General features: G+C 41.4%; 1 protein-coding gene and 1 pseudogene across 2 annotated transcripts; both read right to left on the bottom strand.

Annotated features, from left to right (window-relative positions):
* Positions 1 to 1,932: 1,932 nt before the first annotated feature.
* On the bottom strand, positions 1,933 to 2,307 carry LOC105522217 (annotated as a pseudogene). Its single transcript, XR_001003407.1, has one exon. The product of XR_001003407.1 is annotated as a cAMP-regulated phosphoprotein 19 pseudogene (transcript).
* An 11,317-nt stretch (positions 2,308 to 13,624) lies between these two features.
* On the bottom strand, positions 13,625 to 27,155 carry NMS (neuromedin S). The gene is made up of 10 exons (XM_011956578.1): positions 27,079 to 27,155; positions 24,478 to 24,533; positions 23,793 to 23,843; positions 19,677 to 19,700; positions 19,525 to 19,578; positions 17,462 to 17,536; positions 16,358 to 16,393; positions 15,736 to 15,777; positions 14,592 to 14,626; positions 13,625 to 13,653 (listed from the first exon to the last, which is right to left on the bottom strand). The coding sequence occupies exons 1-10, from the start codon at positions 27,152 to 27,154 to the stop codon at positions 13,641 to 13,643; spliced, it is 462 nt and encodes a 153-aa protein (XP_011811968.1). The 5' UTR covers position 27,155; the 3' UTR covers positions 13,625 to 13,640.
* Between the last annotated feature and the right edge of the window lie 234 nt (positions 27,156 to 27,389).

The raw sequence follows: 27,389 nt of genomic DNA, 5'->3' as shown, positions 1-27,389 counted from the left end.
CGTTGGATATATACAATGTTTTTTTATGTATGCAAATCTCTTCTTTCATCAGGCCAAGGAGCAAGTCAACAGGCCTGAAGACCTTACCAGTAGGTCTCAACTTTGGATGCACATTAGAATGCCTTAGGGAATTTTTTTAAAATTCCAATTCTCAGGCTAGAGTTTTTAAGATATTACTAGAAGTTTATCAATCTCAATGATTTTTTTTTTTTTTTTTTTTTTTAGGAGAGCCAGCTTTTTGTTTCACTAATTTTCTATGTTTTTCTGTTTTCAATTCCATGGATTTCTGGCCTAATCTTTAGTATTCCCTTCCTTCTGCTTGATTTGGGCTTATTTTTCTCTTCTTTGCCTAGTTTCTTGAAGTAAAAACTGAAATTATTAATTTGAGATCTTTTTCTAATCTAAGCACTTAGTGTGCTAAATTTTTCTCTCAGCACTGCTTTGCATGCATCTCAGAAATTTTGATATATTGTGTTTTCATTTTCACTCAGTTCTATGTACTTTTAAAATTTTTAGTTTTGTGTTTATTTTTTGAGACAGGATCTTGCTCTGCCACCCAGGCTGGAGTGCAGTAGTGTGACCTTGGCTCACTGCAGCCTTAACCTCCTGAGCTCAAGTGATCCTTCTGCCTCAGCCCCACATGTAGCTGGGACCACAGGCCCATACCACCACTTCCTGCTATTTTTTTGATTTTTTTATAGAGACGAGGTCTCACTTTGTTGCCTAAGCTGTTCTTGAACTCCTGGGCTCAATCAGTCCTCCTGCTTCGACCTCCACGGATGCTCGAATTACAGGAGTGAGCTAACATGCCTTGCCTCTATATACTTTTTTATTTTCTTTGAAATTTTGTCTTTGATCTTTGGACTATTAAGAAGTATGTTGTTTAATTTTCAAGTGTTTGAAAATTTTTGTATATGTTTTTCTATTATTTATTTCTAGTTTAATTCCATTATAGTCAGATAATTTATTCTGTATGATTTCATGTCTTTTAAATTTGTTCAGGTTTGTTTTATGACTCAAAATATGGTCAGTCTTGGTGAATATTTCATGAACATTTGAGAAATATGTGTTTCACACCCTGCTACTGTTGAATGGCATGTTCTATAAACATCAATTAGATTCTATTGATGATGTTTTTCAGTTTCCCTATATTCTTTTTTAAAATTTTTTTGTGCAAAACTGTTGTATTTACAAAAGTGACACAAAAGTGAATTCAACAGTCAATGCACATGCATAGTTTGTTCACATCTTCAACAACAAAAGGTATTTTAGCTTTACAGAACTGAAGAAGAATATTAGCTTCAACGGCAGCTGTTAAGCACTAGGGTCACATAAGTTACACCAGAATGGGCAAATATTGCCCAAGTAAAATTCTACTGTTAAAGCCGAAACAGGTTTAAGGCCATTCAAGTTCAAGCACAGAGAGAAATCTTTTGGAGCCCCATCTAGTTGTGTTTGAAATATGTGACCTTTCTTCTAACTTGTGATCTTAAACTTCTGTTTTACAAAATCCAAAATATAGAATAAATCAATATGATAGAGATTATATTAAATAACAGTAACATACAAAGCTATAATTAAGATGAAGTAATGAAAGCTAAAACATTAAAAATTTAAAACTTGCTTGTTACTTGTTAGAACCAGTACTACACTAGGAGTTGGGTAATATATGCAATTATTTTCAAGTAGATGACTTACTTATGTTGCTCTAACACGTCCTCTTCACCACTGCATTGTTAAACTAATCAAAAACTCTACACATGTGTATTCCACAATGGCAGCACACACTACTGCTACCTGCAAAGCTGTCAGTCTCAAATGACTGAGTGAATGAAAGGAAATAAAAAGTAGATAAGTAACATATTAAGGAGAAATGGAAATTAGCAGATTCATGCAGTAATGGGAATTAGCAGATTCATGCAGTTCAGTCTTTCAGTCAGCCAGCTTGCTAGCAACAAGGGATGGTTTCCATTGAGGAAGGTCCTCTGGAGTGGGAATGTGGTCACCAGTGACCTCTGTCTTCTCCAGAGCTGCAGTAGGAAGTTGCTTGTTCTTCATCTTTGCTTTAGCCATGTTGTAATCCCCAGAATCAAAATATTTTTGCCCTTTCTGCAATCGTTTCCTTAAGAAATCTGAACCTGCAGGCATTTGTCCCAGATGAGGATATCTTGCTTTTAATTTTGCTTCTTCAGTTTTCTCTGGACTATTCACTGTATCTTCCATTTCCTTCTGCTTCTCCACAGAGGCTGCCCCAGAGACTTCCACAGACATAGTGCTCCCTCTACTAACCCTGCTTCTCTCACTTGCTGTCGTCCTCAGTTTCCCTATATTCTTACTGATTTTCTATCAAGTAATTCTATCAATTTCTGAGTGGGTGTTAAATTTCCCAACTATAATCATGGATTTGTCTGTTTTCTTTGAGCTCTCAGTTTTTGCTTTATATATTTTGAAGCTCTGTTTTTTGATGTATACGCATTTAGGATTGCAATATCTCCTTGAAGGATTGAGCTCCCCACCAGTATTCTGGTGGTGTAGATGTGACTGTATGGCCAAGGACTTTGCTACTGCTGTTGGTGGCTTGATCAGCTTACCAGTGTCCTGGTTATAGAATGAGGATGGAGTCTTCTCACTAGGTCTTTGTTAGACATCTTATTTCCTGATCCTTTGGGCAGAGTTAAGGCTTTTCTCAGAATTTATGTTTATGCCTATGTACAGTTCTGGGTAGGTTTCTCCAGTGTCCAGTCCAGAAGTAAATGATAAATAATAATAAAACCTAGGGACATCTCCATGGTGTCACTTCTCAAGTCATGTGGTTCCTAGCTACTCTACCTTGTTTTTTCCAGCATTCAGAATCCTTTTAGCCTTGCCTGTTATAATTTCCAGGGCATCTAGTAGTATTTAGAGGGGAGAAAGTGTGATTCTATGCCGTCTTGTTCTGGAACAAGAAAAATGGATGGTTTTTTATCTCTTTTTCTTGCTCACTTGCCCTGGCTAGATCCTCCACCTCGATGTGGAATAGAAATGTTGAGGACAGATATTATTGTGTTGTTCCTCACTTTAAATAGAAGTAATTCATTATTTCCCAGATGCATAGCTGTGAGTTTTTTGTAGATTTATATTTTTGAGGAAATTTCTTTCAATTGCTTATATTGCTGATAGTTTTTAATCATAGGAGGGTATTGGATTTTGTTAAATGTTATTTTCCTGCATTGATGAAGTTGATCATGTGACTTTTGTCCTTTATTAGTAGGATGGCTGATATTGATTGATTTTGTGATGGTAAACCAATGTTGCATTCCAGGGATAAAACTCATTGATCATGGTATATAATCTTATTTAGATAGAACTGGATTTGGTTTTCTAGCATCTTATGGAAATTTTAAAAATCTGTAATCATGAAGGATATTAGTCTGCAGTTTTCTTGTGATATCTTTGTCTGGTTTGGGTTTTGGGCTAGTAGTGGTGTCATAGAATGAATTAGGAGGTGTTCTCTCTTCTTATATTTTTTGGAAGAGTCTGTGAATGACTTTTATTCTTATTTAGATGTTTGATAGAATTCCCCAGTGAAGCCATCTGGACTTGTGGGTTTTTTTTTTTTTTTGGGGGGAAGTTTTAGATTTATTTTACTTTGAGACTGAGTCTCGCTCAATCACCATGCTGGAGTGCAGTGGCGTGATCTCGGCTCACTGCAACCTCTGACTCCCTGGTTTGAGTGATTTTCCTGCCTCAGCCTACCGAGTAACTGAGATTACAGTCACGTGCCACCACACCCAGCTAATGTTTTTTGTATTTTTAGTAGAGGTGGGGTTTCACCATGTTGGCCAGGATGGTCTCAAACTCCTGACCTCGTGATCCACCTGCCTCGGCCTCCTAAAGTGCTGGGATTACAGGCATGAGCCAGTGCACCTGGTCAAATTTTGAATTTATTAATCCAATCTCTTTATTCATTATATGTCTATTCAGATTTCTTCTTTGAATCATCAGTTACTTAGGAGTATGCTGTTTAGTTTTTACATATTTGTGAATTTCTAAAATGTCCTTCTATTATGATTTTTTAGTTTAATTCCATTATGGTCAGAAAACATACCTTGTATAATAGAAATTCCTTTAAAGTTACTGAGACTTGTTTTTTGAACTAACATATGGTCTACCCTGGAGACTGTTCCATGTGTGCTTATGAAGAATGTGATTTACTGTTAGAGGGTGGAAAGTCTATGGATCTCTTTTATGTCTACTTTGTTTATAGTGTTACTCAAGTCTTCTATGTCCTTGTTGATATTCTGCTTAGTTGCTTTATTCATTATTGAAAGTGGAATATTAAAATTTCTATTGCTGTTGAAATGTCTGTTTATCCCTTCAATTTTGTCCGTTTTTGCTTCATGTATTTTGGAACTGTGGTGTTAGATGCATATATCTTTACATTTGCTATACCTTCCTGATGGATTAACACTTTTCATTATAAAACAGCCACTTTTTCTCTGGTAATAATTTTTTTCTTAAAGTCTGTTTTGTCTGATAATTAGTGTAATCATCCCAGCTCTCTTCTAGTGGCTGTTTGCATGATATACCCTTTTCTAACCTCTGACTTTTAAACTATGTGTATCTTTGAGTCTAGTGTGTGTCTCCTATAGCTAGCATATAGTTGAATTTTTAAAAATACTATTTGACAATCTCTGTTGGATGAAATTATTTAATCTATCTGAATTGAATATCATTATTAATATGGTTAGATTTACCTCTGCCATTTTGCTTTTTGATTCTATACGTCTAATGTCTTTTCAGTTTTTCTGGTCTCCCTTTATTGCTTTCTTTTGAATTAAGAGGATATGTGTTTATATACATATATAATTTTTTTTTTGAGACATAGTCTTGCTCTGTTGCCCGGGGTGGGGTGGAATGCAGTGGCACGATCTTGGCTCACTGCAACCTTTGCCTCCTGGATTCAAATGATTCTCCTGCCTCAGCCTCCCGAGTAGTTGGGTTACAGGCATGCACCACCGTGCCCAGCTAATTTTTGTAATTTTAGTAGAGATGGGGTTTTGCCATGTTGGGCAGGCTGGTCCCTCCCGAACTCCTGAACTCAAACGATCCACCTGCCTTGACCTCCCGAAGTGTTGGGATTACAGGTGTGAGCCACCATGCCCAGCCAAGAGAATATTTTATAGTAACCATTTTAATTCCTTTAGTGATTTTAGTTGTTTTCTTTGTGATCACTCTAGGTAAGTGTCTCTAGGTAAGTGTTTACAATATATATCTTAACAGCCCTACCTCAGATTTCTGGCAACTTTATTTCAGTAACATTTAGAAAATTTGCTTCTGTGTATTTCTATTTCTTCTTTTTCCCTTTTGTACTATTATTTTTAGACATACTGAATCTATGTATTAGACTCAGCCATACATTTTTACAGTGATTTCCCTGTGTAATTTAATGCCTTTTAAAAAACTAAATAGAAAGGAATAGAAAGGAGAATGAGAATGTGTATATGGAGCTCATTATATCTAACTTCTTATTTACCATTTCTTATTCTCTTAATTTCTTCCTGTGGATTCCGGTTAGCACCTAATGTCATTCCTTACAATAATACAGCTTTGTTCCCATTAATCTCCTTTGTGCTATTATTGTTAAATATATCATGTTTCTATATGCTATAGGCTTGTTGATACTATCATATAATATTATTTGATGTAATTGTTTTTAAATAAGTTAAAAGAATAAAGGAGAAGAACTATTCTAACATACTCTATTTTGTAACTACCTACATAGTTACCTTTAACAGTACCCTGTTTTTCAGTCTGAGTTTGAATTTCAGTCTATTTCCCTTGCTTTCAGCCTGAAGAATGTGCCGTAATGTCTGTATTCGTCTGTTCTTGCATTGCTATAAAGAAATACTGAGACTGGGTAATTGATAAAGATATTTAATTGGCTTGTGTTCCACAAGTTGTATAGGAAGTATGATGCTGGGCAGGTATCTGCTCAACTGCTGGGAAGGCCTCAGGAAACTTACAATGATGGCAAAAGGGGAAGGGGGGAACAGATACATCTTACATAGCAGGAGCAGGAGCAAGAGAAGGTGGGAAGGTGCTACACACTTTTAAACAACCAGGTCTCATAAGAACTCATGCACTCTCCCTGGAAGAGCACCGAGGGGATGGTGCTAAACCATTCATGAGAAACCACCCCCATGATTCAATTACCTCCCACCAGGCCCCACCTCCAACATTTGGGATTGCAATTTGTCATTAAATTTGGGCAGGGACACAAATCCAAACCATATCAATGTATCTTGTAAGATGGGTCTGATCAAAAGAAATTCTCTAGTTTTTGTTTATTTATATTACATTACATTACATTAGATTAATTTACATTAATTAATTAATTACATTAATTTACATTACATTACATTCTAAATGTCTTTATTTTACCTCCATTTAAAAAATTAATAAACGTTATTTTCTACGTTCACAGCAAAATTGAATGGACATTAGAGATAGTTCTCATATACTCCTGTGTCCCCAAATGCACAACTTCCCTCACTATTGACATTCTGCACCAGAGTGGTACATTTGTTACAACTGGTGAACCTACATTAACACATCATTATCACCCAAAGTCCATAGTTTGCATTACAGTTCACTCTTGGTGTTGTACATTCTATGGGTTTCGATAAATGTATAATGACATCTATTCACAATCGTAATAGCATCCAGAATCGTTTCACTGCCCTAAAAATCCTCTGTGCTCTGCCTATTTTATATCTGTGTTTGAAAAATAGTTTTTCTAGACATAGGATTCCTTGCTGACATCATCATCATCATCATCATCATCATCATTATTGTTATTTTAGTTACATGGATAAGTTCTTTAGTGGTGATTTCTAAGATATTGGTGCACCTGTCATCTGAGCAGTATACGCTATACCCAATGTGTAATCTTTTATCCCTCACCCCACTCCCATTCTTCCCCTCAAGTCTGCAAAGTCCATTATATCATTCTTATGCCTTTGCATCCTCATAGCTTAGCTCCCACTTACAAGTGAAAGCATACAATATTTAGTTTTTCATTTCTGAGATACTTCTCTCTTAGAATAATGATCTCCAGCTCCGTTCAGGTTGCTGTGAATGCCATTATTTTGTTTCCTTTTATGGCTGAGTAGTATTCCATGGTATGTATATACACCACATTTCGTTATCCACTCATTTATTGATGGGCGTTTAGGCTGTTTCATATTTTTACAATGGCAAATTAGTGCTGCTATAAACATGTGTGTGTAAATGTCTTTTTCCTATAATAATGGCTTATTTTCCTTTAGATAGATGCCCAATAGTGGGATTGCTGGGTCACATGGTAGTTCCACTTTTAGTTCTTTAAGGAATCTCCATACTGTTTTCCACGGTGGTTGTAGTTTACATTCCGACCAGCAGTGTAAAAGTGTTCCCTTTTCACCACATCCATGTCAATATCTATTGTTTTTTGATTTTTAAGTTATGGCCATTTTTGCAGGAGCAAGGTGATATCTCATTTTATCTAATTAAAAATGTTTTAATTCACATTTCCCTGGTAATTGGTGATGTTGGGCATTTTTTCATATGGTTGTTGGCCATATATATATCTTCCTTTGAGAATTGTCTATTGCCCACTTTTTGATGGGATTATTTGTTTTTTTTTCTTGCTGATCTGTTTGAGTTTCTTGTAGATTCTAGATATTAGTCTTTTGTTGGATGCATAGTGTGTGAATATTTTCCCCACTCTGTGGGTTGTCTGTTTATTCTGCTGATTATTTATTTTGCCATGCAGAAGCTTTTTAGTTTAATTAGACCCCATCTATTTATTTATTTTTTTGTTGCATTTGCTTTTGGATTCTTGGTCATGAACTCTTTGCCTAAGCCAATGTCTAGAATAGGTTTTACAATGTTATCATCTAGACTTTTTATGGTTTCAGGTCTCAGGTTTAATTCTTTGATCCATCTTGAGCTTATTTTTGTATAAAATGAGAATTAAGGATCCAGTTTTATTCTTCTACATGTGGCTTGCAAATTATCCCAGTACCATTTGTTGAATGGGGTGTCTTTTCCTCATTTTATGTTTTTGTTTGCTTTGTCAAATATCAGTTGGCTGTACATATTTGGCTTTATTTCTGGGTTCTCTATTCTGTTCCATCAGTCTACATGCCTATTTTTATACCAGTACCATGCTGTTTTGGTAACTATAGCTTTGTGGTATAGTTTGAAGTCAGATAATGTGCTACCTCCAGATTTGTTCTTTTTGCTTAGTCTTGCTTTGGCTATGGCAGGCTCTCTTTTTTGTTTCCACATGAATTTTAGAGTTGTTTTTTCCAGTTCTGTGACGAACGATGATGGTATTTTGATGGAAATTGTATTCAGTCTGTAGATTGCTTTTGACAGTATGGTCACCTTCACAATATTGATTCTACCCATCCATGAGCATGGGATGTGTTTCCATTTGTTGGTGTCATTGATGATTTCTTTCAGCAGTGTTTTGTAGTTCCCTTAGACATGATTTTTCTTTCAGCTCTTCGACTATGCCATCCCATTGCCTCCTGCCTTCATTGTTTCTGACAATAAATCAGTTGACAATCTTGGGTTTTCTTTGTATGTGATGATTCATTTATTTTTCTTGCTAATTTCTTTTTTTTTGTTTTTTGTTTTTGTTTTTGAGGCGGAGTCTCGCTCTGTCTCCCAGACTGGAGTGCAGTGGCCAGATCTCAGCTCACTGCAAGCTCCGCCTGCTGGGTTTATGCCATTCTCCTGCCTCAGCCTCCCGAGGAGCTGGGACTACAGGCGCCCGCCACCTCGCCCAGCTAGTTTTTGTATTTTTTTTAGTAGAGACGGGGTTTCACCATGTTGGCCAGGATGGTCTCGATCTCCTGACCTCGTGATCCGCCTGTCTCGGCCTCCCAAAGTGCTGGGATTACAGGCTTGAGCCACCGCGCCCGGCCTTTTCTTGCTAATTTCAAGATTTTCTTCTTTGTCTTTGTATTTTAACATTGTGACTATGATTAACAGTGTTGATAGAGATCCTTGACTTTATCTTACTTGGAGTTCATTGAGCTGCTTAGCTGTATAGGTTAATGCTTTCCATTAAATTTTGGAAATTTTTGGAAATATTTTTGTGAAATTTTTTTCCCCTCCTTTCCGCCCCGCTTTTGGTACTTCCATTTCACATATGTCGATGTGTTTAATAGTCTCCCATATTTCTTTTAGTCTTTTTATTTTTTGTCATGATTTTATTGCCTTTATTCACCAAATCACATAATTTATATCAATCAGTCTTAAAGTGCACTGATTCTATTTTCTGTCGGCGTAAATCTATTGTTGAGCCCCTCCGATGATTTTTTCATTTCAGTTATTGTATTTTTGAACTCCAGAATTTCTATTTGGGTTTCAAGAAATGATTTATATTGGCATATATATATATTAGGCAGAGTCTTGCTCTGTTGCCAGGCTGGAGTGCAGTGGCACAATCTCGGCTCACTGCAACCTTCACCTCCCAGGTTCAAGCAATTATCCTGCCTCAGACTCCCTAGTATCTGGGACTACAGGCGTACACCACCATGCCCAGCTAATTTTTGTATTTTTAATAGAGATGGGGTTTCACCATGTTGGCCAGGATGGTCTTGATCTCTTGACCTTGTGATCTGCCCACCTCAGCCTCCCAAAGTGCTGGGATTACAGACATGACCCACCACACCTGGGTGATATTTTCTATTTAGTGAGACATTGGCCTCTCATACCTTCCTTTAATCTTTAAGCATGCTTTCCTTTATATCTTTGAACATATCTATAATAGTTGTTTTGAAGTTCTTTATCTGCCAGTTCCAGCATCTGGACCTTCTCAAAGACAGTTTTTATTTCCTGTTTTCTTTCCTCCTGTGTGTGTGTCACGTTTTTCTCTTTCTTTGCATTTCTTATAATTTTTGTTGAAAATGGGACAGTTTAGATGTTACATTGTAGCCACTCTGGATATTGATCTCTCCCCCAACCCGAATTGTTCTTGCTTACTTCTTTGGCAACTTGGCTGGACTAGTTCAGTGAAGTCCAGTTTTTCCACAATCTACAGAGTCTGATGTAATTCCTCAGGTGATGCCAGCTTGGGCATGCAATATAGTCTTTCTGTCCACTGGGGATTACTGTGCTTTCAAATGTAATATGTTTTACTGTCTCGTTTCCTGATCTTCTCATCAAGTTTCTGGTGGATCTCATTAAACTGACTATGTGATTGCTGTTTTTGACAACACCCTGGAATGTAAATTGCTTCATAGTCTGATCCAATTGAAGTAAGTCCCTTTAGAAAAAGCAAGATGTTGCCTGTCTTTGAGGTTTTCTCTGATTTCCCTCTGTGTGATATATGTTATAAAGCAGGAGCTAGAGAGAGGGGTGGAGAACTCTGCCTGTTCCATCTGGGTCCTCCCTATGGAGAAGGAGATATGTGTCAGGGGTTGCTGAGAGAATGCTGAAAACTAGTGCCCACGCTGTTGCTATTCCTCAGTATAGATCTTCTGCTGCACAGAGTCCTGGAGAATGAGATGTGCTGGAATTCAAAGGTTGTTCCAAATCTGCTCACACTAGATCTCCAGCCCTGGGAATCTGGGAGTGAAAGCAGTTGCCATTCATCTGCTGAGCCCACCAGAGCAGCTCTGCCACATTAGAGAGCTCAGTTGGAAATGAGGTTACTCTTTTCAATAGCTGCCTTGCCAGAATCCTGTCTACACAGTGGGAATTGAGGGTAAAGAAGTAGGTGCCACCCAGCGACCACCACCCACTTGAGACAGGCCTTCTGCAGCACGATTTTTAAAAAATGTGATCTGCCAAAGTTCACTATCTACCAAAACCTCCTTGAAGAGCTCTTCCTACCCAGGGAGCTAGGATTATGTGAACTGCCACTTGATTGCTGGGCCCACTGGGACAGCTCTCCCAGGAAACAGGGCTGTAGGGAGATGGATACAGTCCCTAGCTTGAATACCGTCAGCTTCCACTGTTCTTACTGAGTTTCCACAGATTTTATAGAATTAATCCTTCTCAATTTATCATAAACTTTTTGCTCAATCTCCAGAGATTTTAAATGTTTGTGTTTGCTAATTTTGACCAGATAAATAGATGTTTCTCAAGGAGTGGTTTTCCTGCATACCTCACACTACCATTCTGGAGGTCCTTCCCTGGGGCCTTTTGTTATGCAGCAATAAATAACTAATACAATGGCCAAGGAAGGATGTGTCATGTGTGATTTAAATTAAAGCAAGCAAGCAGTCAAGTGGACAGCAGCGAGGGCATTTCAAGCACGAAAAACAGAAAGTGCAAAAGTGTGGAAGGTAGAAGTACAGAGGAGGATCTGAGTTAGAGAAGTGATTCTCAGAGTGTGGTGCTTGCAAGAGCATCATCAGCATTATCTGGGAACTTCTTCATAGTGCAGATTCTTGAGCCCCACTCCAGACCTAATGAATCAGAATCTCTATGGGTGGAATGTAGCACTCTGGGTTGTAGCAACCTCTGTAGGTGTTTCAGAAGCAGGTTAACATTGGAGAACCACTGAAGTAGAGTTGTTTTTTTAATCAGCTATAATAGTTGGGCTTCTAATATGCCCAACTTCTAAGTGATTTTCTAGTTTCTTTTTTAAGATATGAGAGATAAAGAGCACATAAGTACTTCTCTTAGTGAATGCTTTAGGGCCTTATTAGAGAAAATCAGTCATGAGAAGCTGGTCATGCTGCAGCAGGTAGATGTTCCACTTTTGCGGAGAATAAGTCACCTCTGATTTTAGTCTGAATTTTATTAGTTCCAATGGTTTTAATGAACCACCTACATTTATTCTGCATATGGCCTAATTAGGATATGCAGGGCCTTTGATCCTGTGTGTAGTTCATGATCAGTGGCAGAGGGAGGTATGGATATTTAGCTTTAACACGATTTAAAAGGGAATATTTAATATTTGACTAAATCCAATTAACTGAAACAGTTAAAACTGTGCAGGACTTAAAGAGTAAAAAGAAGTTTGAACTGAAAGAAGTAAAAGCAACTCAGCTGTTAATCCAGCTTGGAAAATAGGCTCAGATAAAGTGAGTTGCAATGATCACAGATAATGCGATTTTCTCCCAAGGTCATGCTGCAGCTGGAAAATGCCATAACAACTCCCTCTTGAGTGACAAGAAACAACAGTTGGCACAGGACTGATCCTGCTTCTTCAGACCCTCAATCAGAGTCTACAGTGAGAGCTTAGACTTTACAAATCTCCTCCCTCTCAACCTAATTAAACTAAAGAGTTTCTGCACAGCGAAAGAAACTATTGGGCGTAAACAGACAACCCACAAAATGGGAGAAAATATTCAAAAACTATTCATCCAATGAAGGTCTAATATCCAGAATCTATAAGGAACTTAAACAATGGAATGAGCAAAAAACAAATAACTCCATTAAGAAATGGGTGAAAGACATGAACAGACACTTCTCAAAAGAAGACATACAAGTGGCCAATAAACATCTGAGAAAATGCTCAACATCTGAATCAGAAAAATGCAAATTAAAACCACAATGAGACACCATCTCATGTCAGTCAGAATGGGTATTATAAAAAGTCAAAAAACAACAGATGCTGGTGAAGCTGTGGAGAAATGGGAACACTTACAAACTGTTGGTGAGAATGTACATTAGGACAGCAACTGTGGAAAGCAGTTTGGAGATTTTTTAAAGAACTAAAAACAGCTATCATTCAGCCCAGCAATCTCATTACTGGGTATATATCCAGTGGAGAGGTTTGAGAGTTGTTGATATCGGCAAGGTTTCAGGAAGTTTCAATAGGATTTTAACACTGTCCGTACAAGGTTAGTGCATAGTTAAGGCAACTGGACGGGTTATAGGCTGTGTTCTTTTTCGGGATGGGTATTTAACATTCCACATTGAGGATGTAATAGTCATGGGGTCTTCTGCGTCATCTGGTCTGAGTTGAGTGCAAGGCAATAAAGGAAGAAGTTAATATCTAACAAAGGTCAGTAATTAAGAGCGAAGGGGTCTTATCTCTGGTGCCATTCAGTCTTTCTTAGTCATTTTACAGATTACAGAACAAAAAATAAGGAAGAGAGTTCATTTATAGTTGGAGAAGCTGTAGTGGCAGCTGCATGTTACACGACTGAGGCCACACAGTCACATCTCTCTCAAGGTTCAAATCATTTAATGTTCCAGTAGCCTTAAGTCTGAATTGTTTAATTTCACAATAGGCACGACTGATTAAAACATTGGCCACTGGTGACCAACTCAACTTTCAGTGCCTCTTCTCCCTGGAGACTGGGGTTGGGCTGAAAGTCCCAATCCTCTAGTCCTGCCTTGGTCTTCCTGGTGACCAGCCCCACCCCAAAGCTACCTACAGGCTGCCAGCCACTGCCAATCATCAGTATACAAAGAGACACTGAACGTTTTGAAATTGTCAAGAATTTTAGAACTTGTATGTCAAGAAATATGGACAAAGACCAAACATGTATTTCACAATATCACACAATGCTACTTTACTTTTATGAAGCTGAATATCTAGTGAACATAGAGCAAGATAAATATCTTTAAATACTGTTCGTGGAAAGAAATTTGATATTTGTTCAACATAATCCCTGGATGGCCTCATCAGATCCAGCTTTCTTTCACCACTGAATCCTAAAAAAGAAAAGAAAAATGTACCGCTCAGGTGAAATCATTCTCAGAATCAAGACAAAGCCCATGGGCAGGTTATTATGTAACATATTTCACAATCAGACCTCAGTTTGACATGTCATAAAGGCCCAGGTTGCTTTTCCCACAATCGGTACTTGTAAGATTTGGTTTTGCTGTATCTCATCAGGCCATTAGGTTGGTGTAAGCACTGTGGCCTCAGGGAACATCTTCGCCTTGTGTTTGCTGGGTAGTGCCGTTTCCCAGCAGGGCGACAGTTTTCTCAGACACCTTGGACTGCTGGGACCCTGACCGCTGGCCCCTGCTGGCAGCATCCATAGGACAGCGGCCTCATATCCTTGGGACCACATCCTCATGAGAGACAGAGAAGGCCCGGAGCTGCCCTTGAGGATTCACTTCCTCTTCCACAGGGCTGAAGGCCAAGGAATCGCTCCAAATTAAAACTCTGGATCTCAGAGCACCGTTGGAAGGGGGAAACAGCCTTGTCTGGCCATACTTAGAAATGCTCTCAGTGTAGGGAGCCTGGTAGCTTCCAGAACTCCTTGGTGCACCACGCAAGCATGACAGGGTGGTGTTTCCTTATCAAGAGGGCCAGCTGAGAAGTCACGGAGGGCCCAGCTGGGCTGCAATGAGCCTATATCCCCATCACAGTGACAGCCGGAGACCACATGCCTCCGAAGAGCTGGGCATGGAAGTGAAGGCTGCAATATTGCCCAGATAGCCTGCATCTGCTAGGCTGGGGTGGGGATCTCTGTGGTCCTGTGTGCAGGAAAAGGAAAGGGGCAGAGTCCTTGGGGTTATGCAGGGTCCTCCTTTCTTAAACAATGGTCCCCCCCGTGGCTGCCTCTCACTCTCTCCAGTCAGACACATAAAATTTGCTTGAAAGAGAAAAACTGTGATGAAGCTGACCTTGGACTACCTACTGGGCCTCATCTTCAGTGTTTCTGCCATTCCTGGGCTGGAAAAAAAAAAAGAGCAACTTACGGATACTGAGACACAACTCTCTGCAGCCTTATCTTGATTCGGCTCTTCTCTCTATTGAACCCTAAGGCCTCATTCTTCTAACAGGGATTTCACTGCCTTCCATGGGGACTCACCTGGGAAGCTCTCACCCTGGGCTAGCACCAGTCTGGAGGTCCTCTGGGACAGTGCTCCAGGAACCTCGCTGCTCCTAGGATCCCAACACTGTCACTTACCCATCATCCCACCCTTTAGCCTATGCTTATGTGGTGGGAGGTTCCACAAACCATCCAGCACAGGACTGCCCAGTCTGGAGACGTCATGGAGATGGACTGTTCTCAAAGCACTTTCCAGGAAACGAGTAGGTCATACAGACCCATGGGAGTGAGACAGGGGTGGGAAACAGCTCCACAGTCCCTGTGTTCGGGAAACAAACGCTTAAGCCAAGAGACACAGGTTGTGTTCTGCAGGACTTCTTACAGCCTGCGATGGGCCAGGGTGTATTGTGAGTCTTTGTGAATGTCGGGTGCAGTGTTTTCCGATCTTTTCTGACTTTTGCAGGGTACCTTTTAGCGCCAGTGATTCACAGAATGCAGTTTCTGGGGGCATGGATCTAGTCTGATTTGCTCATTTTTCTATGCAGATACTGAGCATCTCAAGGGTGGAGCACAGCTAGTGAATGGCCGATTAAAATCTAAAAGATAAGTCTTCGACCCTCTGACCCTTGCAAGAATTTCTGTTACCCAGGAAGGAGGAGAGGATGGTGCCTAAGCTCCTCCTGCCATGTGTTTTTGGGGCCATGAATCCTGGACCCTAATGCTCTAAAACACGGGCTCAGATTCTGGTCTACCCTGTGTCTGTCTGTCAGCAGAACTCCCTTACGCCTACTCTGGTGCTCTCAGCCTCTCCTCCTGTTGGACCCTTGCCTTTACAAGCTTCTAGGAGGAGATTTTGATTGCAGTGATACCCAGTGAAGGGTGAGAGAGTCCCCATAATTATCCACCAATTCACCAAGGGGTCCTGGCTCTGCTGTTTGCAGTCACTCCACGATTGGGATGGCTGCAGTGAATCGAGGGTAGAAAGCAAAGGTGAGAAAACATGCTATACCCTGAAAAGGAAAAAGGGTCGTCCCCAGGTGGCAGCGTGATCCTGCAACATAAAAACAGAAGCCATTATGCAACCATGTTGCATTACAAGTTCTTCAAAAATGTCTATAGGGACAGTTTTCAAAAAAGGGTCCCAGACCAGTGGCACCAACAACCTCTAGGAACTTGTAAGAAACACAAACTCTTTGCCCCAATCCAGACCCACTGAATCTTTGGGGGCGATCTGAATTTTAGCCAGGTGACTCTGACGCATGGCCACGTTTGAGAACCACCAGTGTTTGGGGTTTGTGCTCTGGTAGTGCCTCTGTTGGAGTCTGTACAGTGGCATGTGGGCTCCTGAGCGAGAGAAAGCGAGACCTTAGCAGCAGCTGGCTCCAGGTGACTCATCTGTGGGGCTGGAGGTGAAATCTGAACAGCCAGAGGCATTGCCCCATGTTCCTGTCTGCCCCCAGGGAGACCTGAACTTAATTGCTCAGCCACAAAAGATTCTCAGGGTCCTTTTGAGACTAGCTCTGCCCAGAAGTGGTCTGGAGGGGCTGCAGGGTGGCTGGCTCCAAGGACTTCCCCACCCTTCTCAGGTAGGGCTTTCTTTGGGGGTTACAGTCTCCAAGGCTCTTGTGTACCTTCTTGGTGAAGTCCACTGCAGCAGTCCCCGAACCCTGCAAGGAAATGAGGCGCGGGTAAATTCAACAGGAACCACATCATGACCTGGCAGTGGTCTTACAGTGATCCTGCCGTCCCTGGCTTCCTTCTAAGGTAGTCAGAAGTCTGGCGCAAAAGAGGAGGTGGAGAGCATGGCAAATGGTGGGATCACTGCCGTGATCTTCTCTAGCAAGCTCCTACTCAAGAAGGCAAACTTGTCGTCTTGGTTGAGTTACCATCTGTGTCCAAGTACGTTAAGTTTGCTTGCTCCTCCTAACAGCGCCAACTTTGAAACGGGCACATTGCAAAGCTTAGGACACTTCTAAAGGATTAGCCATTTTGGCTTCTTCAGCTTGTTCATTGCCTGTGAACCTGGTGTAAGAATGGAATCAGACTGGACCCGGAGGCTTGCGGTTAGCATGGGTCGGACAAACTGCTGCTGGTGCCCAGGATGGCCAACCAGTTTTCCAGGCACTTGGGGCCTGGGATTTTCAGAGCTAGAACTAGGAAAGTCGTGGACAAACTGGGATGAGCTGATCACCCTATCTGGGCAGGGGGTTCAAAATAAATTTTCTCTCTTGCTATTTGTTTGTTTATTTTTGCTACCATGAAACAAAACTTTGATTACCATTGAACAGGTTCAGCTGGTAATTTCTAAATTAAAAAGTAAAAACTAAAGAAGAAAGCTCTGACAAATGGACGACGGGCAGGTAGGGCCATGGGAAGCAGAAGCTATCTCCAGGGCAAGTTTCGTGTCAGGGGAAAGAGACAGGGGAACTGGAAAAAAGTACAAAACCAAGACACAGCTTCAGGATGAAAGGAGCCGAAGAGGAGGAGGATGGAAGCAGGCTGGGTCATGGGGTCTCTCCCCAGGCCCTTCAAGCCACCTCATGGGGTTTCAGTGGAGGAAACTGAGGCCTAGGGAGGTCAAAGGATCAGCAGTTCTGCTCAGCACTCCCTGCCAAGGTGGAGATTGAGATTTGAGGAGAGAATGACAGTGAGCCCCAAGGTGACAGCATGCTTTTACCATGATTCAATGAACTGTGAGTGGCATAAAACTATGGTGGAAGAATAAAAGCACGTACTCGCTGCAGAAATCTCTTCATCCGTCTGTTGGCGAGCTTGGCAGCCAGGTGCATTAGAGGATGCACTGGAGGAAACTGCAACAGAGAGACGCGGAGAGGGTCGGCCAGGGGGACGTCCACAGAGGGGTATTTTGAGAGCCCAGGGCTATGCGCATTCCTTTCTACTCACTTCCCTTACAAATGGGTTTAATTTTCAGAGTAAAATCCATTTTCGAGCCGAAGCCTGAAATTTTATGTTTTCAATAAAGAGCCGCTTGCCTTGAGAACAGGTTTCAATTCCAACACAACCCTTAAAAATATTCCCTTAGGGTAAATTGGACTTTTCTCTGCATTAACCGTCAGCACTCTGTGCTCCTGGAGCGGAGCGCCTTGTCCTAGCAGCAGCTCCACATGTATTCTTTCTCCCTCCCCAGGGGTGCCCACCTCATCCAAGGGAAAAGGTGGAGGGCAGCCCCTGTAACCCTCCCCAGGTACTTCTGGTTTCCTGATCTTGTCGGTGACCGCCGTGCACACCCAGGTGTACACACCTATCCTCATCTAGTCCTCATGAATCCTCCCTGTGTGCTTTGGTTTAGAGTAAAACTTGATTCGTGTTACAGTTTTTTTTTTTCCTTTCCATTATTCTTCCTCCTTTCGTGGTGCCCTTGTTGGTTTTGATAATATCCACCTCCTTGGCCGGGTGCAGTGGGAGGCCAAGCACTTTGGAAGGTCAAGGTGGGTGGATCACCTGAGGTCAGGAGTTCGAGACCAACCTGGCCAACATGGTGAAACCCCATCTTTACTAAAAATACAAAATTAGCCAGATGTGGTGGCATGTGCTTATAGTCCCAGCTACTTGGGAGGCTAAGGCAAGAGATCATGGCTTGAAGCCGGGAGGCGGAGGTTGCGGTGAGCCGAGATCGTGTCATTGCACTCCATCCTGGGCAACAGGAGCGAAACTCTGTCTAAAAAAAAATCCCCCTCCTTACCTGAGCCCTATTCCTACATCTGTAATACTGATTGATTCTTAGTGGAAACATTTTTTTTCCTGGTTATTTGCTTTTTTAAGGATCCTCTTAAGACTTGGAGAGCCTTGAATATATAACTAAGAGACTTTCTAGTGGTAGAGTTTTACTTGCTATGACTGGGTTTAAAAGTTATATTCTGGCTGGGCATGGTGGCTCACCCCTGTAATCCCTGCACTTTGGGAGGCTGAGGCGGGCGAATCACCTGAGGTCAGGAGTTTGAGACCAACCTGGCCAACATGGTGAAACCCTGTCTCTACTAAAAATACAAACATTAGCCAGGCATGGTGGTGCATGCCTGTAATCCCAGCTACTTGGGAGGCTGAGACAGGAGAATCACTTGAACCCCAGAGGTGGAGGTTACAGTAAGCTGAGATTGCACCACTGCACTCCAGCCTGGGTGACAGAGCAAGACTCTTTCTCAAATATATATATATATATACACACACACACACACACATACACATATAGACACACACACACACACACACACACACACATATATATTCTATGGCTTCTCCAATATTCCTCAACTCATATCCCATAGAAATTCACCCACACAAGCTGCTCCCGAGGGTAACTCAAATCTGTAGGAAGAAAGTTAGAGATGATGGTTACTATTCCCATTGCACATACACATCGCAACAGCCACGGAAGATGTTCATCCATGTATCACTACTGGGGGATGGTACCACACACATCACAAAGCACAAATTTAAAAACAGATGGCAAGAACAAACAACATAAACAGAACACAGTGTTTACCAGGCTCTTCCTGTACCTCTGTTTAAGTGCATAACAAAAAGTTATTTCCTACTTATTTTTCCTTTTCTATAATTTATTCTCCACCTTCTCAGATAAGTTGGCCATCTACCACCCCCCACCCCAGAGGGAGAAAGAGAATCCCTGCAGTCCCAGGGAAAAGCCCCCGGGAAGCTACCACGCAGAGGATGTCCAGAGGCCCCAGCTTTTCTACTTGTCTGTACGTATTAAGAAGGGATGGACGACATGCAGAGGAGAGCCACTTTTACAGACAGATGATTATGATAAAATACTGACCCCAGTTTTAACTGGATGTGTTGCCTCCTGAGTTCTGGAGTAGTGAAACAAAAACTAAATAAGAAAAGAAAAGAAAGTGGTATTAGTATTGAGTGTCACTTGCTCTAAACATGGAAGCTGCATGCCCTTGTACTGGGCTGGGCGGTACTCACCCTTTTGTATATGTCTTGATTATCCTGGAAAGAGAATTGTGAGGGTAAGTTAGGTGAAATTTTACAGGGGCAGGCAACTGATAACGTTTTCTGTGTCAGGTACACCATGAACCTTACTGGATTTACCTGAATATTATGATAAATTGGCAATCTAAAAAGAAATTCCTCTATTACGCAAATTTAATGAGACTATAGTTGATGCAGGATCTTACAATAAAGAAAATTGCCAGCAATACATCATCATGTGAAAATATCTCATTTCATCTTTTCAGTTTGCAGGGGGTGGGGAGGAGAGACCTACTTTCTGATGCATAGAAGAAAATAACCATCTGACTATGGGTGGAATAAACTAACTATTACAGTTTTTGATTTGCTGCAGAGTGTATCCTGGTATTCAGTTTTTATAGTTCATATTGACCAAGTTTCTTTTTCTCCAAAAGCTTTCTACATGAATTTTTTGCTCACCTTGCAGAAAGTCCAACTTTCCTTTTCTAAATCCTTGCCCATGCACACACCTCAGCCCTGGCTTGCGTACATAATGGCTGCATGTGGGCTTATCTCACTCAAGGAGATGCTGGGAAGAAGGCTTCTTACAAAACAATAGAGTAAATGTTCATGTCCGTGTTTTGTAAAGTCACTAGAGATGATTACTGTGAACAATCATTTAAATCTTCTGATCTGGCTAGTACTGATCATTCACATCTCACCCATGCTTAAAGATTTTCAAATCAGCTGAAACCTCAATCAAGACAAAAATTAAAGCTGTTAATAATACTTCTAATTGTATTGCTGTGAATACAATTACATCTTCCTGCAAACTTTGTGGAGAATTTCTTTAGTGGAAGAGAGCAATACCTATGGATCCTCTCTCTCTCTCTCTCTACCATGTACATACGTGTGGATGCACAAACATGGGCACACTCACACAGACACACACTGTAATCCAACAACTTTACCAACAGTGGAGGCTCTGTGGAACTTAACTCTATTTCCTTATGATCACCATTTTTAGCCAGCAGAAAGTACTTGCTATTTTTACAGCTCCTGGTCTTGTTGTCAGCATCTGTTCACACTGTGTGTGTGTGTGTGTGTGTGTGTGTGTGTGTGTGTTTATGGACACTTATTGGGCAAACAATTGTTTTTTGTACCACATTCATTGGCTGTATACTATTATGTTTACTTTTCAGGGCAAAAATTGATGAGGAATGTGATGATGCTTTTCCTGGTGGTAATTACCCTGCTCAACGTTTCATATGCCCCTTCCTTACTTTACTTTTTTCTTTTGTCTTTTTTTTTTTTTTTTTTTTGAGACAGGGTCTCACTCCATCACCCAGCCTGGAATGCAGTGGTGCAATCTTGGCTCACTGCAGCCTCCACCTCCCAGGTTCAAGCGATTCTGCTACCTCAGCCTCCTGAGTAGCTGGGATTACAGGCACCACGCCTGGCTAACTTTTGTATTTTTAGTAGAGATGGGGTTTTACCATGTTGCCCAGGCTGGTCTCAAACTCCTGACCTCGAGTGATCTGCCAGCCTCAGCCTCCCAAAATTCTGGGGTTACAGGCAGGAGCCACCATGCCCAGCCTACTTTTTTCTTTTTAGAGAAGAAATTATTTCTAATTGTACCGATCAATGTTGTTTATGATTCATTTCCCCAACTAGAATACCAATGCCATGAGAGCAGGTGTTCCGTTTGTTATACTACCACATCCCTAGCACCCGGCCCGTGGCATGCTCTCAATAAATATATCTTCTGAATGAATGAATAGTAGAGCTCTGTTCACAAGAACTTATTGCAATTTTCCCAATTGAAACATCTTCTAATCCCATGTGGTGACCAGAAACACGAAACGTGAAGAGTTTTGTGGCTGTCATTGTTTGCAGAATGTGACTGCTTTCTGAATTGCCTTGAGGTAAAGGTCCCCTAGAGTCACAGACTTGGCCTATTCTGGAAACCAGAACAGGAGTGAACTTAGAGCTCTGGCGACACATCCAGACTTTGGGCCATTGAGGAAACCAAAGCCCCAAGAGACGAAGTGACATGCCAAAAGTCACATTTCAGGGAAGCAGCAAGCCAGGAGGAGCCAGTTTCTCTATTAATACCTTTAAAATACTGGCAGTTTTGTTCACTGAGCAACCCCTTGCTCTTCTGCAGTTGGAAACAGTGAATGGGAGAGGCTTGGAAAAATGGAGAAGGCGGAAGGAAATTCATTCTTAGTGGGCCCTTGCTCTTGAGGATCCCCTTAACCCAATTTAATACTGCAGGTTGCCTGTGGGACAGCCACACTTCCACTGCCTCTGCGGATGCAGAGGACACCCCCACAGTCTTCACCTGAGGGACAGGGAAGTCCCTTCTGTGCAGCATGGGGAGGAAGTAACAAAGGGTTGAAGAACTCTGAGTTTTCAGCCTGAATTTTTGCTCCAAGACCAAGGCTGTAAAGAGTATTCCTGAAAATGAGAGCTAACGATTGCCTTCAAACATATGCATAGTAAACTGAAAATAAGAAGAAATGGGAATGATATATTCATGAAATTTGAGAAAGTGATGTTTGAGTCTTGAAGAATGAGAATTGGTTGCATCAACAGGCAATGGCAACAACTAGCACTTAAATGCTGTCGTTTGCCACGTTCTGGATGCTGTTGAAAGCGCTTCACAAATATGAAGCATTTAATCCTTACCACAGCATTCTAGGGTACTATGACAATTACTCGTATGCTACAGATGACAAAACCGAGGCACAGAGCAACTGAGAAACTACCAAGTTTAAACAGAGCTGGACTTTGAAACCAGGTATTTTTGTTTTAGAGTCTGGACTGTTAACTGCAGCCTGTGAAGGAGGCAAAGCCATTTCTGGTTGAGGAAAAGACTGTGCAAGGACATCAAGGGCCTGGTGCATTTGGGGAACACTGAGAGGTTCACTGTGTCTGGAGCACAGTGTGCTGTGGGTTAGGGGAGGTGAGGGATAAAGAGATGTGGCTCAAGGTGAAAATGCAGAGGCTATCCTAGGCATCATGGACTATCCTACCACCCTTTTGTTCTTTCAAGTAAATCAACTTACTTTATATCTGTGTGGTTACTACAGTTACTGTAAAGTTTTTTGTTTTTGTTTTTTCGGTGAGACAGAGTCTTGTTCTGTCACCCAGGCTGGAGTGTGGTGGCATGATCTTGGCTCACTGCAACCTCCGCCTCCTGGGTTCAAGCAATTCTCCTGAGTAGCTGGGATTGCAGGCATGCACCACTGCACGCGCCCAGCTACTTTTTGTATTTTTAGTAGAGGCAGGATTTCACCATGTTGGCCACGCTGGTCATGAACTCCTGAGCTCATGATCTGCCCACCTCAGCCTCCCAGAGTGCTGGGATTACAGGTGTGAGCCACCATGCCTGGCCAGTTCCTGTAGAGTCTTTTAAATGAAACTTTTTTTTTTTTTTTAATTGAAGCAGAGTCTTGCTCTGTCACCCAGGCCAGAGTGTAGTGGCCCAATCTTGGCTCACTGCAACCTCTGCCTCCTGGGTTCAAGCTATTCTCCTGCCTCAGCCTCCCAAGTAGCTGGGATTACAGGTGCGCCACCATGCCTGGTTAATTTTTGTATTTTTAGTAGAGATAGAGTTTCACCTTGTTGGCCAGGCTGGACTCAAACTCCTGTTCCCAAGTGATCTGCCCACTTTGACCTCCCAAAGTGCTGGGATTACAGGTGTGAGCCACCATGCCCGGCTAGTTACTGTAAAGTCTTTTACATGATAACTATTGTTTTGGAGAACTGCTATATCATGGTATATCAATTTGTAATATGCAATATATCATAACATATATAATTAGCTTAACTATATATGATTATAATAATCATAATATAAATGAACTACCCATATTTTATAGTAATTTATATTTAAGATATTTGCTTGATTTTGTATAAAATTATATTCTTGAACACACATATAAATGCACAGTTACATATACATACAGCATTCTCCCGTAGGTAGCAAAAGAGTGTGTTTGTTGCAGACATATATATATATATATATATATATAAAATATATTTTTGTTGCAGACATATATATATATATAATATATTTTTTTATACACACACACACACACACACACACACACAGAGTTTTTTTACCTTAGGTTGGCGAGAAAGAGATGCCCACTGACTCAGACAATATGCCAGTTGCTAAAAAATAAAATGAAGAAAACAAATAAAAGGGATGAGGGTGATGAAGACAGATTGATTAATGGGTAATCAAATACAATTAGATAGAAGAAACAAGCCCTGGTGTTTGATAATTCAGTAGAGTGACTATAGTAAACCATAATCTATTGGATATCTCAAAATAGCTAATAGAGAATAATTTGAATGCTCCCAGCATAAAGAAAATGTAAATGTTTAAGGTAAATATTTAATATCCCTTGATACTCCACTTCCCCCAACTTGGTTATAACATACTATATGAAAGTATCAGAATATCACATGTACCTTGAAAATATGTACATTGATTATGCATTTATAATTTAAACAATGAATCAAAGATAAGTATAAATTCTTCAGTCAGCAGAATTTTATTACAACAGATTTAAAATACTAAAATTGTCCTATTTCTGAACCTCACATTATCTTCTCACACAGCGGCAGTGAATTTCAACACAACCCTCAGGATGCCCTAAATGAGGCCATGAAAAATGGCAGCAGTGAGTTTCTGCTGCAGCCAAAAATCTGATCTCAAAATAGTTTTAAGTGAACATTATACACATGATGTATTCAAGGTCCAGACTAAATAGAAATCTCACATTACTGAATAATTGGGTACCTCAAGCTGCACAATATCCAAGCCATCTGGAGGATCAGCTAAAGGTTGGGGAAATCCTATTGTGAGAAATCATAAAAGTATTAATTAGAGAAAAGAGGTCATAGCATTTACTTCAAAGTCTTTACCATGAGAAACAGACAGTTTCTATTAAAGTAATAAACCACCAAAGAACCATACAAAAGAGGTCAGTGGGAAAGTAAGATTTGATCTGATGTTGTTAAAGGGATTTACAAAGAAAATACACTTCTACTTGCCACTAGAATATACAAAGATTAATTTAAAATAGCATGGTTGTTAATTTACCATGAGTGTTCAGTACAACTGTTAGCAACTCGGCAAAGAGGAGGAAAAGAAATCCCAAGGTAACAACTTAGTTTGCATTTTGATAGAATTCATAAGGATGGCCTATTAGAAAATGGTGTCGGCCGGGCGCGGTGGCTCAAGCCTGTAATCCCAGCACTTTGGGAGGCCGAGACGGGCGGATCACGAGGTCAGGAGATCGAGACCATCCTGGCTAACACGGTGAAACCCCGTCTCTACTAAAAATACAAAAAAAAACTAGCCGGGCGAGGTGGCGGCGCCTGTAGTCCCAGCTCCTCGGGAGGCTGAGGCAGGAGAATGGCGTAAACCCGGGAGGCGGAGCTTTGCAGTGAGCTGAGATCTGGCCACTGCACTCCAGCCTGGGCGACAGAGGGAGACTCCGCCTCAAAAAAAAAAAAAAGAAAAGAAAATGGTGTCAACGAAGGATGGACATCAGAATCACCCTTGAACTCTGAAGACACATGGATACTCATCTCTCTGCTGCTACAGACTCTCTAGGGATGGGCTCTGGGGAAGGCTGCTGGCACGCAGCTGGACTCTGTCAACCTTTTGTCTAACTTCAATGAACTCCTCTTCTCATTTGCTTGTGATACAACACTTGGTGGGATAACTATAGTGCAGTTGAAAGAATCGATTGGATAGGTCGAAACTAACAAGATGAAATTAGACGGATAAATATAAAACCTGGCACTTAGATTTTTAACGTGTGGAACAGGGAATGTGTGACTCAAGAGCAGTTTATGTGTAAAAACAAGACAAAAGAAAACTGAGTGGTATTTTGTCCCCTGCATTCTCTCTGAGGCAAGATAAAGCTAAGACAATGTTATGTTATATTCAAATAACAGGGCCTAAACCTTAAAAGGTAATTGTCTGACTTGAAATGGTAAGATACAAGGTAAAGTCACTGAGCATAGTTTTCTCTGGAAACAGGAATATTAGAAAGTATATGTTAACTGCTTTCAACTGTTTTGAGAACTACAATAAGTAAGAGATATTAGTCTTATCCTGTGTTTCCCCCAAATAACAGAATAAAGGCTGATGGTTAGAAAGTTACATGTGATCACACTTAAGCTTAGCGTAAAGAAGTTTTTGACAATTGGAATCATTCAACAACGCAAAGTAATGCAAACGAATCCTAAAAGGATTTATGGAGAGGTTCTTTGTTAATAAAACGTAAAGACCTACCCTCAGGAAACATAAAGTCAAATAGGAAAAAATAGGGAGGTGAGTATAAACTTATAGAAAAATAAATAAAAGGTAATAACAGATTTACAAAAGTATAAACAAGACTCTACTGGAGCAAAGAGACAGCACCTGGCTGTCTTAGCTGGCAGTGAGTTGGGGTCATTGAAAGTAATTAAATAGAATCGCGAAGTTACAGAAGGGATCCCTGCACCCTGTCAGAGGTTAAACCAGATGACCTTCATGGTCCTTTGCAAGGCCCAGTTTTGTGATTACATTGTAGGACATGACAAAGCGAACAGACTGTTTGAAACGTATTTTCTCTGTCAATATATTTCCAAAGATGTTCTACTCTCCTAAGTCAAAATTCTAATGGAAAAATCTAAAATGGTATGTGTTTCCAACCTTAGTTGTTCTGCCACCGCCCACTTCCCTGCATCCTACGAAGATGGTGGTAAGATTCCAACCACAGACCCTCACTCCACCCCGTTCCCTAGAAGCTGGTTCTCCGAGTTGGTGAGGCGATGCCCGCGCCCGGTCAGCACCGCGGACAGCTCACCGGCCCCGGGAGGTAGCGGCTTCCACCACGCTCTGGAACTCTGCCTCTCTAAAACCCAAGGGAAAGGCTTGGAAAAGATTCCTTTTTCCACTCTGCGCTCCTCCCGCGCCCGTCTCGAACTGCCCATCAATTCCCATTCTTTGGGGCTGTAAGCTCAGTTTTACCAACTCAGTCCTCGTCTCTTCAGAATCTAGGGAGCAGAAATGGCTACAAGAGGTGTCTTCCCCTAACTCCTACCAGGACGTGCCTCACCCTTCAGTTTTAGCGGCACATGCTCAGGACATCCCTGGGGCAGGAGCAGCTTAAAGACAGTCCCACAAGGAAAAGTCTCCCTTGGTAAAAGGCTGCAGCATCTCGCTCTGTCCATCCTCTCCTAAAGGTTCGAAACAAATTGCAGCCAGAAATCAAGAAGGTAGTAATGACGGCTGGCGGGGGAGAATGAAGCTTGACTCCCCTCCAGAACTGCCCTGGGGGATCAAGGTCTGTCTCAGTCATCCTCAGAATTCAGGCCAGATGGAATCTGGTGAAGCTCCCCTTACCTGAGGAGGGAATCTCTAGCATGCAGAAGCAGTAGATGACCAAGATGAGAAGGAACTGGGGACGAAGAGGTTTCATTATTAGAGTCTGGTTTCTCCTTGCTGGCCACAGACGGATGCTGCTAGGACAGGAGCTGTGCATTTCCCCAAGGTCCACAGGCAGAGGCAACCCTCTGTCCTGCATCTGATCAGCCCAGCGAAGAAAGTGCCTTTATTTGCAGCGCCCCGGAGCCCATTTGCTGATCACCAATCAGCTTTGCACAGGAGGACTCCGGCTTTCTCATAAATGTCATGCTGGGCCCTTATTTGTAGAA

Source organism: Colobus angolensis, unplaced genomic scaffold (assembly GCF_000951035.1).
Source record: "Colobus angolensis palliatus isolate OR3802 unplaced genomic scaffold, Cang.pa_1.0 Scaffold42, whole genome shotgun sequence".
Taxonomy (NCBI): domain Eukaryota; kingdom Metazoa; phylum Chordata; class Mammalia; order Primates; family Cercopithecidae; genus Colobus; species Colobus angolensis.
The sequence above is the reverse complement of the archived record's forward strand: the minus strand, read 5'-3'. Positions and strand labels throughout refer to the sequence as shown.